This window comes from Vipera berus (genome assembly GCF_964194415.1).
Source record: "Vipera berus genome assembly, chromosome: 3".
Classification (NCBI taxonomy): Eukaryota; Metazoa; Chordata; class Lepidosauria; order Squamata; family Viperidae; genus Vipera; species Vipera berus.
This window is the reverse complement of record NC_138204.1, coordinates 30,054,032-30,070,975: the sequence shown is the minus strand read 5'-3', so window position 1 is coordinate 30,070,975 and position 16,944 is coordinate 30,054,032. Positions and strand designations below refer to the sequence as shown.

The 16,944-nt window shown below is 38.0% G+C and overlaps 1 protein-coding gene across 9 annotated transcripts in view; it reads right to left on the bottom strand.

Moving 5' to 3' along the window:
• EPB41L1 (erythrocyte membrane protein band 4.1 like 1) overlaps window positions 1-16,944 on the bottom strand; it is a 194,112-nt gene that overhangs the window by 34,964 nt on the left and 142,204 nt on the right. For all 9 annotated transcript variants that reach the window (XM_081323138.1, XM_081323130.1, XM_081323137.1 and 6 more), the window contains 8 exons: window positions 16,890-16,932; window positions 15,657-15,732; window positions 14,204-14,422; window positions 13,932-14,019; window positions 12,058-12,210; window positions 10,327-10,424; window positions 3,447-3,622; window positions 873-1,009 (listed from right to left, as the gene is read on the bottom strand). In XM_081323138.1, coding sequence (XP_081179264.1) covers window positions 873-1,009; window positions 3,447-3,622; window positions 10,327-10,424; window positions 12,058-12,210; window positions 13,932-14,019; window positions 14,204-14,422; window positions 15,657-15,732; window positions 16,890-16,932 — 990 coding nt within the window. The remainder of the gene's footprint in view (window positions 1-872; window positions 1,010-3,446; window positions 3,623-10,326; window positions 10,425-12,057; window positions 12,211-13,931; window positions 14,020-14,203; window positions 14,423-15,656; window positions 15,733-16,889; window positions 16,933-16,944) is intronic.

Sequence of the window (16,944 nt, the reverse complement as noted above, 5' to 3'; positions counted from 1 at the left end):
TACCACAGTATTTGCAATAGAGCGGTGCAGTGTCCTTGCTTATCCTTCTGGCTACAGTGAGGAAAATCAGGAAAATTCAGCTTTAAAAGCCCAAACTGAATGCTAGTGCTAACCACTGGTGGCACAGTGGTTAGAATTGCAGGCTAACTCTGCCCAGAGCCTGGAGTTCAGTCCTAATGGGGCTCGAGATTGACTCAACCTTCCATTCTTCCGAGATCAGTAAAATGAGGACCTAGATTGTTGGGGGCAATATGCAGATACTATGAACTGCTCAGAGAGTGTTGTAAAGCACACTATGGAGCAGTCTAGATGCTATTGCTATTGCTATGCTTCTAAAACTGCTACTGACACACTGGGTGAATGTTTCCTGTGTCATGTCATGGAATAAAAGGCCAGTTTTCAGATTTCAGGATGACTGGTTACTCCAAGGAACAAGATTCCAAAGATAACAGCAGTTTAATAATGGAAGTTAACAGTTTGCCTTTGGAAATTTATACTGGAGGCTGAACAGTATGATGACAAGTGCATGATAACTGCCAGTGGGAACTATAAATGGAATTAAAATAAATGGAATTAAAAAACTTATTTGTTATAAGACTGAGAAATATTCTAATAAATAGGAGATAATATAGATAGAAAATATTAATAATAACACCATTGTTTTCCACAATATTTTTGCATCTCCTAGACCAGGGGTGTCAAACTGCCGGCCCGTGGGCTGGTTGCATCATACGGAGGCCACATCACAACACGTCACGTGACGCAGCAAGTTTGACACCCGTGTCCTAGAAGGAAGCTAAGATGCTTGCATATCAAGTGTAGAATCCTCCCTCCAAATGTAGATTAAGTACAGTATAGGTGTACTTTTGTACCTTTAACTCCTTGATTTTTGTTGGAGTAGTCACCTCCTCATCTTCAGATCTAGTCCTCCCCCTATACCTATCATCTTCTCTCTTGTCTGACTCTGCTCCATCGTGATTCTCACTCACTGAAGCTGGTCGGGAGAATTCTGCACAGGAGAGACAGAGAGAGAGAGAGAAAAGAGAGAGAAGCCCTATTTTGTCCCATTGACTTTAGCTGAATATAAGAAAAAAATATTATTTCCAATGCCTGAAAAAGCTTCTAAAACTAAAGATCTTGTATTCAAGAATTCAAAAGCTCTTTTTGGGACATGCCTTAGGTACATAACATCCAATGCCATAAAAATCAACTTTTAACAATCAAGTTTTAGTCTGATTCTTTCTTTGTATTCCTTTGATTTCTTAGGATTGAATTCCTTGATAATTCTAAAATGTTTCTATTTATCTACCTGTTACATAGCATTTTGTATAACAATTGGTTTGCACATTATTTAAATCATCCAGATGGAATGCTTTACATATGGTGGTTAGAAGTGAAAGGTATGGCATACTTCCTATATTTCAGACCTACAAAACATCTATATCCCTTGAATTTTATGAATACAGCTGTTCTCTATACAGGTAGTTCTTAAGTTACAACTGCAACTGGGACCAAAATTTTAATTGCTAATGATGCAATAATTAAATGAGCTATCATGTGATCAGACCCAATTTCACCACCATTTTCACTATAGTCATTAATCAAAAAACATGGTCAAGTGAATTACATTGTGAAGCTGGCTTCCACAATTGATTTTGTTGAAAGCTGGCTATGAATATCGCGAATTGGGATCATGTGACTACAAAATGCTGCAACTGTAACAAATGCAAGCTGGTTGCCAAGGATCCTGCAATCAGATGGCTACAGGGATACTGCAACAAGCATAACTTTGAGGATGGTTCCTCTTGTTTTTTCCTAGGCTGTTATAACTATGAACTGTCATTAAAGAAGCAGTTGTAAATTGAGGAATTAAGAAGAATGTTTTGCAAAAGATAATTCCATTTATTATGAATAAGACTCATTATTTCTCACTGATACTACTGTTTCAGATACAATAACAAATGCTCACAATAAATGCTCTTCTTTGCTCTTTAAATTGAAATACACCCACAGATAAATCTTTAAATCTTTTGAGGAGGTTGGCAGCTCTACTCTCCAGAAACCTGAATTCCACCTTTATTTGATTTCTTAGTCTAAGACAGGGGTAGGCAACCTTGGCTCTTTTGTGACTCGTGGACTTCAACTCCCAGAATTCCTGAGCCAGCCTTGCTGAGGGGAAAGGGAGAAGTTTTCAAGCTGAGCCATGCTGGCTCAGGAATTCTGGGAGTTGAAGTCCATGAGTCATAAAAGAGCCAAGGTTGCCTACCCCTGGTCTAAGAGAACAATGCAATATGCGGGAGAACATCTAATTGCTAAAAGGAGAAAACTGGTGATTCTAAAGAAAGAGGGCAACAAGGGCTTCTTATGCCTCTTATGCCTTGGTAGCACAGAAAAGGTGCCCCATGATGCCCATTTCAGTATTGCCTACCAAGGACAGTGAGGTCATTGCATGAAGCATGGGATACACAGCTGTTACTCTACCATGGCTATACAAAAGGATAGAAGGAATGGGGCTATTTGTGGAACAGCTTCAATCTTCTTTCGCCTTTCACATTTGTTGATCTTCAAAGAAAAGAACCTGGAGTTGCTCTAGAGAATGTAATTTATAGAGAAGAAAACTCTCCCACCTACTTATAGAAAGGGAGTCTATTCCTGTCCAGAAAATTGTGAATAGAATTACTGTATATCAGTCTGGAGAGTTTGGGAGGGGGGAAAAATGCCTTTTAGCTTCTCTCTTGAGTGCTTTTCGTTGAAGAGTTGTGAACGTCAACATCGACCACATAATGAAAAAACTATGCTGATGGGAAGTTTTATGGGAAACTGTATCTAGTAGCTGCTCTGTATCATCTCTTGCAATTCATGTCTAATCACTGTTGGCAGGCTGATTGCCCAAAAGAGAACCCACCCATTAATCAATATCTGCATCCTTTTTCTAGCTAGAATCAAAGAGAGTGCATATGTCTAAGTGAGCTAAGTGTATTGGGGGTATGGAGCAAAAATCCCAAAGGAGCAAATTTCTAAAGCCTGGAAACTATTTGTTAACTTTCAATTGCCTCCTTGTGCTGGCAAAGGAGGGCAGGTCTAAATCAAAGAGTTAATTATGGATAAGCCATAGCTTCTCTTGTCTAGCTTACAGCCTTAGAATTTCTTAACAAATTCCCATCCAGGTACCAAGCAGTTTCAGTCTTCCTTGGCCAAAATAAGCCAAAATCTACTAGGTAGAGCCTTTTGCAATCCATTCATGCTTTCCCTATAGATCAACTGAAAAATCCTTCCACAGCACTCTGGAGAAAAAAATGTTCTACATCTCACCAGCAAAAAATAATGTTGTGATGCTAGACTTCAACCTCCCACCCCACAGAATACATGGCTCCATCCTTTGAAAAAAGCCTTCCCATACCCCCCAAGGAACCAATCTCCCTCCCCCTCCCCAATTTGGGGCATACCTCCATCGAGGCTGCGAGACATGGTGTACCGTTTGCTGGAGGAACGTTCAAAGTAAGGGGCAGGACGATCAATCAAAGCGCTGGCTTGCCGAGTTTGAGCCTGTGTTCTCCCACTGTAGCGGAATTTGGAGCCCATTACTAGGAAGCCTTTTGGAGGAGGCTCAGGTGACACCAGCCTGCAGAAAGAAAACTGTAACAGGTAAGGATTCCTAACCTTTGAAGTTGTAAAATACGTTCAAAATTTTCAGAGTGTACTGTAGGTAGTCTCACCAGATGGTTGCCACGAGGAAGGGCTTGGCTGTGGACTCATGGCTACAATAGTGGATATGGTCAATCACAAACACTCATTTTCCTGAAGACAAACTGAGAGGCTCTGAAGGAACATGCAAACTATCTCCAATGTTTCCTTACAACTTCTGTCTAACCATAGTTTTCATGGAAGAATTTCACCACACCATTTACTTCCTTAAAAAACTGACTACAGTACTGCTTTCCTCTTTTCTGAGCGGGTTCACAAATTTCAACAGTAGTGCAAATCTAGTTACCCACTGTTTTGATTACCTAAGAGATATTATAAGAAATAATGAAAGCAAAGGAGAATGGCACTTAACTTTGAAGCATGACAACATGCCATTTATATAAATCATAATTTTAAATAATCAAAAGGGAGGAAAAGGGAAGGTAGGGAGCCAGGTGGGATTGAGAGGTGCCTGTTAGTATATCAGGTCTATAGTAGGCACATCAGGTTGGGAGCTGATTAAGCCAATGCAAAAATCACCATTGCTATATTCCATTTGGGAATGGAATTTTATTCAGCATTAAGACAAAAATTGCAAGTCTCTTTCTTTTCCAGACAAAGACCATTGAGTGAAATATGTGGCATCATATCTATTTTAGAGCCAAGCCTCCCAAAAATAATTCAATATTCTCAATGATATAAGTAAGTTCTATGTATCATCTATAGTGATTTTTAGGGACCACATTTTTAATATAGCATTTGGAGTTTCCAATCACTTTTTGAAGCTACAGTTTTAATGTATGTATCTTTCGTTCTGCCTTGCAAAGATTTTTTTTTAAAATCCCATTTATATCCCGCCCTTCTCCGAAGACTCAGGGCGGCTTACAATCTAAGAAGCACAAATCAATGTGCTTAGCAATAGCCTTCATTCTATGTATATGCCTGCTTATTAGGGCTTCCCCACCCCAAGCGGCATTATTACAAAGTCAGCTTATTGCCCCCAACAATCTGGGTCCTCATTTTACCTACCTCGGAAGGATGGAAGGCTGAGTCAACCTTGAGCCTGGTGGGACTCGAACCTGCACTAATTGCAGGCAGCTGGTGTTACTTAAGGAGGCATTAGCCCACTGCTCCACCAAGGGTCTTGAGGCTCTTTGAGCCTCTTTTAAATACCCTGAGATGATAGATATCTAGTTTGTGTTCCAAAATGCAGGAAAGAGAAACATTGCTTTTAAATGTTCCAGGAAGTTGGGAGGAAAAAGCTGCAAACTTTTCCTGTGGGTTAGTTTTATGAGTCTTCCAATTCCTATCATGATTATTGCAGTTTGATAAGATGCAATCTAAGAATTCTACTTCTTTGGTCACCTATTAATTTCTCTACAAAGTCTAAAAAGTTCTTATGTCTCAAGACAATATAGCTATACTATGTCAGCTTCCTAGATATCTATTATTCATTCTAAAAAACTGTATCTTCTTATCTCACTGATTGACTGTGCTTTCCACTCTTTAGAGAGGCTTATAACATTTTTATTTATAAGGAAACTTATATATAACAGACCCTTTTCTTATTTCAATTTCTTTGAAAATTTGTGGCCAAATGGAATGCAACACTGAAAATTCTTACCATCCCATAAAAAGGAATTTTTTTATCTAACTACTATAACACCTACACATACAGGGCAAACATACAAAATAGCAGGAAAGTTTATTTCAGACTAAACAAATTTTCTGTTTCAGAATCAGAAATATATCAAGAGGATAGTAATAAAGACTATTTGAAAAAAAAGGAAAAAAATTGCTGGAGTAGCAGTAGTTCAGTAAATGAGACCCCATACCTAAAGACCAAATTTTTATGCAAGGAGTTATTTAGCTTTTCCCTTTTTCTTCTTTCCATAATAATTTTATTAAAAGTTACAATGGAAAGATAAAAGACTAATTCAAACTAAGAAAAATATAAAAAATAAAGAAAAGAAAAATGCAAAGATAGAAAAAAGAAAAGAAAAAAGATATATAAAAGACAACTCCCCACTTCCTCCAGAGTATAAACAACTTCAGTAACTTGATGCCTTTCAATTAAGAAATACTAGAAAATTCTCTCATTAATAATTCAGTTATAAAAACTCATCACTCAGTTCTAATCAGCTACTATCTATTAAGAACTAAAAATACTAACATATACATATTGACTTCAAATAAATGTCTTTTATAAATCAACATTACTAAGAAATAAAGCAAAAGAAATATATCCGCATATATAAACAGATCTTTAAAATCTTGTCATTGAGTCCTGATCAAAAAGAAATTTCATTAATAGCTACCAGGAACCACAATATATACAGTTTACTTTTAAAAAGCTTGATCTTTAATCCCATCAAAGTCCTGCAAGTTGGTTTCCTGTCATCATCATCATCAAGTTGGAAGGGACCTTGGAGGTCTTCTAGTCCAACCCCTTGCTCAGGCAGGAAACCTTATAGCATTTTAGACAAATGGTTGTCCAGTCTCTTCTTAAAAACTTCCAGTATTGGAGCATTCACCTTCTGGAGGCAAGTTGTTCCACTGGTTGTTTCTCTCCTTGATTAGTTTCCATCCATTGCTTCTTGTCTTGCCTTCAGGTGCTTTGGAGAATAGCTTGACTCCTTCTTCTTTGTGGTAACCCCTGAAATATTGGGACACTGCTATCATGTCACCCCTAGTCCTTCTTTTCATTAAACTAGACATACCCAATTCCAGCAGCCATTCTTTAAACGTTTTAGCCTTCAGTCCCCTAATCATCTTTGTTGCTCTTCTCTGCACTCTTTCTAGAGCAGACATGTCAAACTTGCAACGTCACGTGATGTCACACAACATATTGGAATGGTTTTGCCATTGCCGGCAATAGGGTGGGCACGGCTTCTGGATGATGCATCCAGCCCGTGGGCCGGCAGTTTGACACCCCTGTTCTAGAGTCTCAACTTCTTTTTTACATCGTGGCAACCAAAAATGGATGCAGTATTCCAAGTGTGGCCTTACCAAGGTGTTATAAAGTGGTATTAACACTTTACGTGATCTTGATTCTATCCCTCTTTTAATGCAGCCTAGCACTGTGTTGGCTTTTTTGGCAGCTGCAGCACACTGCTGGCTCACATTTAAGTGACTGTCCAACTAGGACTCCAAGATCCCTCTCACAGTTACTACTATTGAGCGAGGTACCACCTATACTGTACCTGTGCATTTAGTTTTTCTTGCCTAAATGTAGAACCTTACTTTTTTCACCATTGAATTTCATTTTGTTAGATAGCACCCAATGTTCAAGTCTGTCCAGATACTCCTGTATCTTAAGCCTATCTTCTGGAGTCCTGGCTATTCCTGCCAGCTTGGTGTTGTCTGCAAACTTGATGAGTTCCCCATCCCTTCATCCAAATCATTGAGAGCTCTGGGGCACCCCATTACACATTTCCCTCCATGTAGATACAATTCCATTGAGGACCACACACTGAGTATGATCAGTCAGCCAGCTACAAATCCATATGGTGGTGATGCTGTCTAACCCACATTTTCTATCTTATCAAGTAGTAGGTTGTGGTCTACTTTATCAAATGCCTTACTGAAGTCCAAGTAAGTTATATCCACAGCATTCCTCTGGTCCACTAATTTTGTCACCTGGTCAAAGAATGCAATAAAAATTTTCTGGCATGATCAGTTTTTGACAAACTCATATAGGCTTTTGGTAATGACTTTGTTTGCCTCTAGGTGTTCGCTGATTTGTTGCTTGATTATATTTTCCAGAATCTTCCCAAGTATTCAGGTCAGGCTGACAGGTCAGTAGTTTCCTGGATCCATTTTTCCCCCTTTTTTGAAGATGGGAACTACATCAGCTCTTTTCAAGTCCTCTGGTAGTTCCCCAGTGCTCCAGGATCTTTGAAAGATATAGTTCAGTGGGTCTGAGATCACATCTGCCAGGTCCTTCAGAACTCTGGGGTGTAATCCATCTGGTCCTGGTGATTTGAATTCATCTAAGGTGGACAGGTGCTCACTTATCATTTTCTTGCCTATCTTAACTTGTGTTTCTAATCTGTTTTTTACAGTAATGTTTTTGATAGGTTGGACTGTTTTTTCCCCTTTGTGTAAAGATGGATGCAAAAAACCAGTTAAGTAGTTCTGCTTTCTCCCTGTTGCTTGTCACCTTCTTGCCATTTTCTCCCATATCATTTTCTCTTTGGTTTTTTTTCCTTTCCAGGAAATCATCTTTGTAAATCCGAAATAAGAAAAGCTTTCCAAATCATTTTTCTGATTTATTATTTGTATGTCCCCTTTAGTTATTAAGACATTGGCTGGTTCAAATGTATATCTATTGTGGTAGCCTTTTCCATACCACTCTTGTAGTCTGACACTTTTACATGGATTTTCATCTCCACATTCAAATTAGTCTGTTTTATCTAACAAAATCTGTTTTTTTCTATAGCCAGTTTCATATCCATTTTTATAGTATCAAACAGTATTGTAAGTAAATTCTGAGTATATTGTTCCCAAACAGCCTTAATTTCTTCTATAGTCAAATAATATTGTTTTACAGTATTTAATGGTCATCTTCTCTTTTAATTGTGACCTTTAGTTCTCTCTGTTCCCTCTAGTCAAACCTTCAAAGTCCCCTGTTATATGATTATTTTCCAATAAACAACTTTCTCACAGAAGGATTTTTTACAATTAATTTTAAAATCTTAAAACATTCTTTTATAAAATGTTAAACATCCCATAGGAAATATTCCTTCAAATCCATTTAGTCCTTTAACTTGCCAAAATCAACATTTTCATCCCTCCCTTTTGCTGCTGTTCAAAAATTTAGTTTTTCTTTTTCATCTTTAAAGTTACACGAAATGTCCTTCATCTAGAGTAGAAGGAAATTCTCCTGGCATGATGAATATTGTTCTCAGAGGTTCTTAAGAACCAGAAAATCATTAGTAAGCAACTTCCTAAAGTATCTGAAGTAGGAGAATTCAGTGTCCATTTGAAGGTGCTGAACCATAACCTAGGCAGGATGATTTCTCCCCCACCCACAACTGAGCTCTCAAATCCTTTCGAGATCACAATTTCACAATTTCTTTGCAGAGGGGCTCTGAATGGAGCAAAGATATAATCCTAGCACTCTCTTTGACCTTGAAAGATGTTCCAAGGAGCTGATCCACTCACTGGCTCCCCTTTCTCCCATGGCCATTTGCTCTGCTCTTGAAGTGCCATCTTCAATCCGCTACTGCTCACTGGCAGTCTCCATTTTTTCCCTTCTTCCTTAGGTCTTTTTCTTAAACTATGAATATGTGGAATGTACCAAGGCCAAAATATATATATATCTTGCTTTATTGTCATGTTGCTGGATTCTTCTGTTTTCAAACTTTATTTTTTGCCATTTCATCAAATTGATACAAAAAATATAGAATTTTACATTTTAGTTGCAATTGTTGCAAGAAAAATCAAAGCATTCAATTAGTAAACATAATTATCATTTAAGTTATGCATTTGAGCAGCGTACTAAACAACTGTATGAGCCACAGAAAACAAAGATAATCTATATAATCTTTCTAAAATAGCAAAGTGGACTTAGTTCAATAAACGGTGCTTTGAAAACAAATAGTTCATACTCATTTCTCCCAAATGCTTTTTTTTCCTGGAAAGGGATGTGGAACAAAGGCCACATTTGTAAATAGGTCTCATTTGAACCCATTGTATTGGTTCTGTATGCTATTATCTGCTGATACAGCTTTTGGGGAAAGATAATTTATACTGTATTTCTATAAATATATCCACTGTTATAGGCTGTGCTAATACGATAGCATCTGCTTCCAAACATCTGTTATTTTAACAGCACAAATATGGAGTTTGTATAAAGCCCTGAAGGAAGTTTTTAAAATTAGATTCAAAATCTTAAAACTACTCTACACGCCAAGCTGGATCCTGACACATGATGCAATAAAGATTATGCGCCATCAGATTGTTTTCGATCACACACATGCAATAAAAAAGTACAGAGTCTCCCTCATAGATACATCCACGTAGGGTTTTCTCTTTTTTTAGCAAAAACATAGAAATAGTTTGTCATCATCTTCTTCTAGGATGTTTTTCAACTTCCCCGTCTAGCCAACAGCCCTGCTATTCACTGAAGATCTAGTCTGATCTGACCCTGTTTAATTCCTGAACCAAATTAATGTTAACCGCTTGCTGAAACAGAATAATAGAGCTGAAAATAAAGATGTATTTATAGGAGAGATGGGGCATAGTCTGCATATAAATTAGGGGAATGACCCTTAATACTTTGCCATACTGCTCTTGAGATAACTAAATTTAATTCTTGGCTAGGAAAACATTATAAAGTTCAAATCTAGTACAATTATGGAGTTATTTGTTTGCAGCTCCCAAAATATCTCTATATGTTTGCTGCCCAATTACAATATTGATAAAATGAAAAAAAATACTGAATACGTTGCAATCTGTCTGGTTGAAAATTTTCTTGGTGGGAATGTTCATCTGTTTAAAGGAGTTCAAAGTAGCTTACACGGGAAACTAATACAGGGATGTCCTAGAAAGTATCTGAAGTTCCACACTCACATTTCTCAATCTTATTTGTAACACTTCACCGTGGAGCCTCAACTCTTTAATTTTCCTTTTTCTCACCTGAAAAAAGTGTGATGTTCAATGCAAACCTTCCAGAGTCTCTTAGCTGAGCGATGGTTGGGCAGCTTGAAACCAATGGTACTCTCAAACTGCTCATACTGAAAACACAGGAAAAGACAAAAACCAAGAATAATCGGCCAACCACAAGCTGTGCAGCAAGGAATACCACGAGGCTCTCTGTGCTGCTCCACACACATGCTCATGTCCATGTGTTTTCTTCTTGCCCCCCAAATTGGAAGAAAGACGTCATTACCTAAACCACTGTCCTAAATGCACTGCTTTCACTACACCTCTGTGGAGAACTGGACAAATTTGCTGCCAAAACAGCAGAAACTAATTGGGGTAGAGGCTGCAGAACCCAGCAAACAATGGAACCAAAGAGGCTGACAATAGCAAGTAAGTGGGGTGCAGAGAAAAAGTAAAAAGGTCAGTAAAATGGTCTAGTTCTCCCAGTGGTGGACAAATAAAATGAAAACAAAGCTCTTCTAGGACTTTCACAGCTCCTCTCCGTTCCTTATTTTCCTTTGAAGGACGGGGAAACTGAAACCTATCACAAAATTTTTTAAATTTTTTACTTTATGTTTTTTTAATTTTTATGATTGTGAGCCACCCTGAGTCCTCAGGGAGAAGGGCGGCATATAAATTTAATAAAATCAAAATCAAATCAAATCAAATATAATAAACCATCACCGTGGAAAGGTGGCTTCCTTTAAGTCCCAAAAGGACAGCAGGCTGATAAGTTCGTCCTTCTGTTTAGGATTCCTGCTGCTCCCTACAACTTTGGATTCTTTTGCTGCCTAGGGAATGGAGTTCTGAACAGGACGAGCTTTATAAACAATTATATAACTGACCTAATTTCTTGCAAACTACTGACAGGTGTATCTCCAATGTGAATATCAATGTCACGGAAGATCTACTGGCTATTCCTATCCCTCCAAAAGGTGGAAATTATTTGCTAGGCATCCAATCTTTATGTCAGCCACCATGGAAATAGCTGTGGAGGCACAGAACAAGCCCAGCAACTGGATGGGAGGAACAATTCTACTGTAGGCCAATTGAAGACCTGCGGGTACCAGTGAGGTGCTGCTTCAACATAAATCAGCATGTTTACTGAAGAAGGAATATAAGGTGATCTTTCCATAAAATCACCTTAATCAGGCTTCAGCTTGCATTAGTAGCAGGCTATTACTGAGATAGAGGCTCCCTTGGAAGGATTTACTCTCCAAAAATGTAAGCCTCTAAGCCAAGGGTGTCAAACTCGCAACGTCACATGACGTGTCACGACATATCGTGACTTTTTCCCCATTGCCGGAGCTGGGATGGGTGCAGTTTCGGCATGATGCATCTGGCCCAGTTTGACACCTCTGCTCTAAGCACTAGGGCAAGGATAGTGTATAGATGAGCTCTCTGAAATACAGAAAGTGTGGTGTAGTTTTAGTCTTCATATGATCACTTGTTACTATTTTTTTTGAGGCTAATTACTCCTGCCCCCAATATAAAGTAAATCACAAAAGCTGGAGTGGCTGGCATTGTTCCATTATGCCAAAAACAACCGACACAAGAACCTTTTTCTTCAAAATGATAATCTGCATAATGAACCCAAAAGGAGGGGAAGAAAGAGCTCCTCAGTCTCAGCCAGGAAATCAGGTATTACAGGATGAAAAGGAATTTTTTCTTTATTCTCTCGTTTTTAAAAAAAAACACTTCTTTTTTTTGTGTGGAAATGCTTACCTCGCCAGGTCGAATTTTGATGTAGAAGTTACTTCTTTTGTATGAAATCTTGAGAATCTTGGGCCAGGCAAAACGGTTTATTCTTAGCCTGTCCCTATATATGAGAAGGCCATTGGCACAAACGCCCAGCATGATGTCAATGCCTTCTGAATCCTGGGCAAGAGAGGAAAACATTAATACACAGAAATCTGCCAGTACAAAGCAATTTTAAACAGGCAAAAAACCAAGGTTAATGCATCTAAGAGTAAGGACAAATCAACACATTTCCCACTTAAATACCAAGCGGACCACAATTTACACCCATATAAGTTAGCATTATTGTATATTAAAAACTAAAGAAAGAAAATACTAGCTGATCCTTAAAAGGTTTGAGAGCTGTGGATTGCACCAAGAACACTAAAACATACAAAAAATGTTTGTTGGAACTGTGTATATCTAATTTAATGAAAAGAAATACTAGGGGTGCCATGATAGCAGTCTTCCAATATTTGAGAGACCGCTACAAAGAAGAGGGAGTCAAGCTATTTTCCAAAGCACCTGAAGGAAGGACAAGAAGCAATGGATGGAACTAAACCAAAAAGAGAAGCAACCTAAAACTAAAGAGAAATTTCCTGACAGTTAGAACAATTAATCAGTAGAACAACCTGCCTCCAGAAGTTGTAAACGCTCCAACTTTGGAAGATACTGGACAACCATTTGTCTGAAATGGTATAGAGTTTCCTGCCTCAGCAGGGGATTGGACCTCCAAGGTCCCTTCCAACTACAGTATTCTATTCTATTCTATTCTATTCTATTCTATTCTATTCTATTCTATTCTATTCTATTCTATTCTATTCTATTCTATTCTATTCTATTCTATTCTATTCTATTCTATTCTATTCCATTCCATTCCATTCCATTCCATTCCATTCCATTCCATTCTATTCTCCAGGAAAAAATATCAGGGATATATTAGGTAGGAAATAATTCTTTGGAATAGGGCAGGGGCAGGCAACCTCAGCTCTTTTATGACTCATGGACTTCAACTCTCAGAATTTCTGAGTCATAGCTGACTCAGGAATTCTGGGAGTTGAAGTCCATGAGTCATAAAAGAGCCGAGGTTGCCTACCCCTGGAATAGGGCATTAAACTGCTTGACACATATTTTTTTATAATTTCAAATGCTTGCAGCTTTACGTGGCTGCTTCTTTTCATTTCCAGATATAGCTGCACAGTTCCACTTACTATAATGCTCCACTAAAGCAGCTTCCCCATCACAAGTTTTTTTTCCTCCAAGTGTGTATAAATCTTAATCTCACTAATGGGAAATGGCTTCAGAATTAACTTCTTTGTTGCAGAGCCAAATGTAAGGGAATAATGCAATAACTAATACAGAAAGGAAAGGAGAAAAATCTAAGGAACAGAGAGGACAGGGAGTACAAAATATGCAAAAAATAAATGAACAGATTCCATAATGGGGCTTTTTCAAATAAGTATAATATGTTTCTAGGTTTCTCTTTAAATCTTTCATAAAATAAAATTTCTACTTTCCAGTCCATTCTTACTGAAAATATTCCACAGCATGGTTGCAAAATACCGTGATCTTTTTAAAACCAAATTCAATTTCTAAATTATTGTCCTTAGATATCAAAATAGCTATCTGTATGATAGCAACCATACAATTTAATTTTAAATGAAGCAATGTCTTCTACAGAATTTGTCACAAGACGAAGTAATATTTTATGTTTAAGCACAGTATCTCAAATGAAAGAACACATAGGTATAAATGGATGGTGCATAATTTAAGCAAGTCTTTTTAAAAAAGGAATAAATATTGCTTCAGAAAAATCCAGGATTTTATATGTCCTCAAAACTCCATCTTTTCACTAAGAATACCTTAGCATGATGCAAGTCAACTCCATACATTGAAAGTTTCTTGGCATTCTCCAGGAAGTGAATCTCTGCCTCTCCAGGTGTCATGCCCCTTTAGAGATAAAATAAGACAGAAAGAAAAGTAATAAATAAGAAAATTAAACACTGATGAGCAAAAGGCTGACATTTGTTTAAAAGGATTTTTTATGATAAATATAGGAAAATATAGGTTATGCAAATCTTTCTAAAACTTTTTTTGTCTTGATATTAGCAGTAGTAGGTAAAAATATATTCACCGGTAAGTCTTATGTAGCTCCATAATACGCTCTTCCAATTCTCTGGTCTGATTTGGAGCAAAACGTAGTTCACCAACATAATTGCCAACATGTTCTTCAGTATCATAATCTCCCAGTTCAGCTTGCACAGCATAGGAGCCTAACAGTGCATGTGTTACAAAAGAACATGGTAGACGTCCGCTGATAATATCTGCTCGGAGTTGCAGGCACAAGTAATACCTAAGGGTAGGAAGAGGTCAGAAAGTTGAAATGTCCACAAGAAAAGTAAACAGCCAAGAGATGGTCATGTTTCCAGACAAGCTTGTTTAACTACTAGTCCACCATTAATTACAGCATGTCCATTTTACAAAATAGTCTTCTGGGGAATCTGATAAACTCAGCAATCAGAATCCTGAATTTTAATAACTTAAATTTGGAAATCTGCTTAAAGTGAGGGAAAGCCAACAAAGCTCACCAGAAACTTAATGAACATCCAGTTTTAATTAATCTTATGTGACTAAAAAATGGTATCATTTAAGTAAGGCCACAATATTTAGGTGATGGACTATTTAACAGGAAAATACAGGGAATTAATAATACAATGAAGGCTTTTTGCAAAACAAGTTACCTCCATTTGGCAGCCAATCAGGAAACAGCACCAAGGTCTCTGATCCAAACTTCCCCTCCCCTTCAACACCAAGAATGCAAATGATTATTAGGACAAAGAGCAAGGTGGCTCCTGTGGTTAGAATGCTGAGTTGACAATCAGCAGGCTCATGTTTGAGACCCAGTTGCTATCACAGGACAGGGTGAATTCCTGTCACTTGCTCCAGCTTCTGCCGACCCAGCAGTCTGAAAGCAGGAGACCACAAGTAGATAGATGGGTACCACCAGGGCTTTTTTTCTCATAGAATGCTCAGAAGGGAGTTCCGGCACTTTCTTTGGATGGAACCTTGTAGGGTAGACAAGGTGGGTTGTATGACATATGTGAGTTCCGGCACCTTTTTCTTTTACAAAAAAAGCACTGGGTACCACTTAACAGGGACATGAAAGGAGCCCCCAACTGTGCATCCCCCAGGCAACAGTATGTCACTGGCTAATCCTTTCAATCCGGAAGTGCTTCAGCACTCCCAACATGACTGGAGTAATATTATTAAGGCCAACTTATTGCTTCTGGAAGAATGTTCCTTCTTTCCAATGACCAATATTAGCATAAGGAACAATACCCTGGGAAATCGTCATGTTATTTTGTTCCCCTTCAAGTAGTTCTTGGAATACTTCTGAGGGAGTGAATAAGGAGAGACAGGAAGTTTTTCTGAACACAAACTGGCATGGCATGTTGTGTATTTCCAACTTTTGAGAGTTGTTCCACACAGATAAAATAAACTATGACTTCATTAGTGTGTGAACTCAACTATTTTCCTTTTAAGAGAGTTGAGTAAGAATTGGCCAAGAAAGATACATTTTTACTTACCTGGTGATGTCTTCTGTGAGTTGGGCTGGGTCTGGTGGATAAAATTTGACTGTGAAGGCAAAATTCCAGGGGCCACCTAAATAAGTGAGAGAGAAGAAAAGGGAAAAATATTAGGGCACATGTTTAGGTGATGATGCATTTTTGATTGCCTCTCTCACATGTGGTTTTTATTTCTTTTTTGAGTTGCCTCACATTCCCCTTTACTCTAAATCTCTAAGGAAGCTATAAAGGACTTTAAAAAGACACACTCCTCAGAATTAGTGGAGATCTCTGCTTTCCTGGATCTTAATGGCTGAGGCAAACAGCAGGTATGCTTGCCTTTTAAGGTTTGCAATAAGCAAAAGAGTCTCTGCTGTACAGAGAGACAGTGACTATGGTGTTGCCATGGTAACAAGCTCAAATCCTCAAGAGAGCCTGCTGTTGGGGAAAGACCTCCAGCAACATCTCTTCAAGACGCTGCGTTACAAACCTATCCCATAGCCAGCTATTTTTGAAGAAAAAGTCACTAAGAGGTATTTTGCCAGCTCTTAAAAATCTAAGATACAAACCTGAGACTCTCTTGCTCACAAATATCAGAAACATTATTTGCTTTACTTTTGTGAAGCAAAACTGTGCTTCATAAAGTTTGTGTAACACACTTGGGTTTCATGGAGATCATTTTATGGAGTTGGTAGAAAAGAAACTCTGCCAGAACAATTTTGGGATCTTTTCTATCTCTAAAGGTTACAAATGGAATCGCTTGAATGCACAGTAGTACCCGGTGGGATGGATATATCCTTCATTTCTGATGAATTGGAAAAAGGGGATGGGGCTGACAAGAATTCTGTGCTTTTTTAAAAAAAAATATGAGAATTACTATCTGAAGAATTGATCTCTAAATGCAAAGACAGCAGGGCTGGAAAATGAGAGCCAGAGACTCAGAAAGCCTCTCTCCTCAGGCAGAGTAAATCTAGTTCTGTTAGTTATTCCTAGTCTACCTGGTAGAAAATTGGTAGTGGAAATTCATCTGAAATACATACAGAGGCCCAGAAACATCTCATTCATTAGTAGTGTATTTCAACAGCCAGTAAAACCATTGTAATTTCGTAGTCTAAAGCATTTCAAATGAATGTTAATAATTTACACAGTGATCTTATTATGCAATGTGCTTTATATTAAGTTCTTGACTATATACTTTTGAATGATGATTTCCAGATTGAGAAGTCTTAAATATCCATGCTTTGAACTACTCACTGCGAATCTGTTTCTTTATTTCTTTAGAAGGATCCAGCCAATTCTGAAAAAAGTA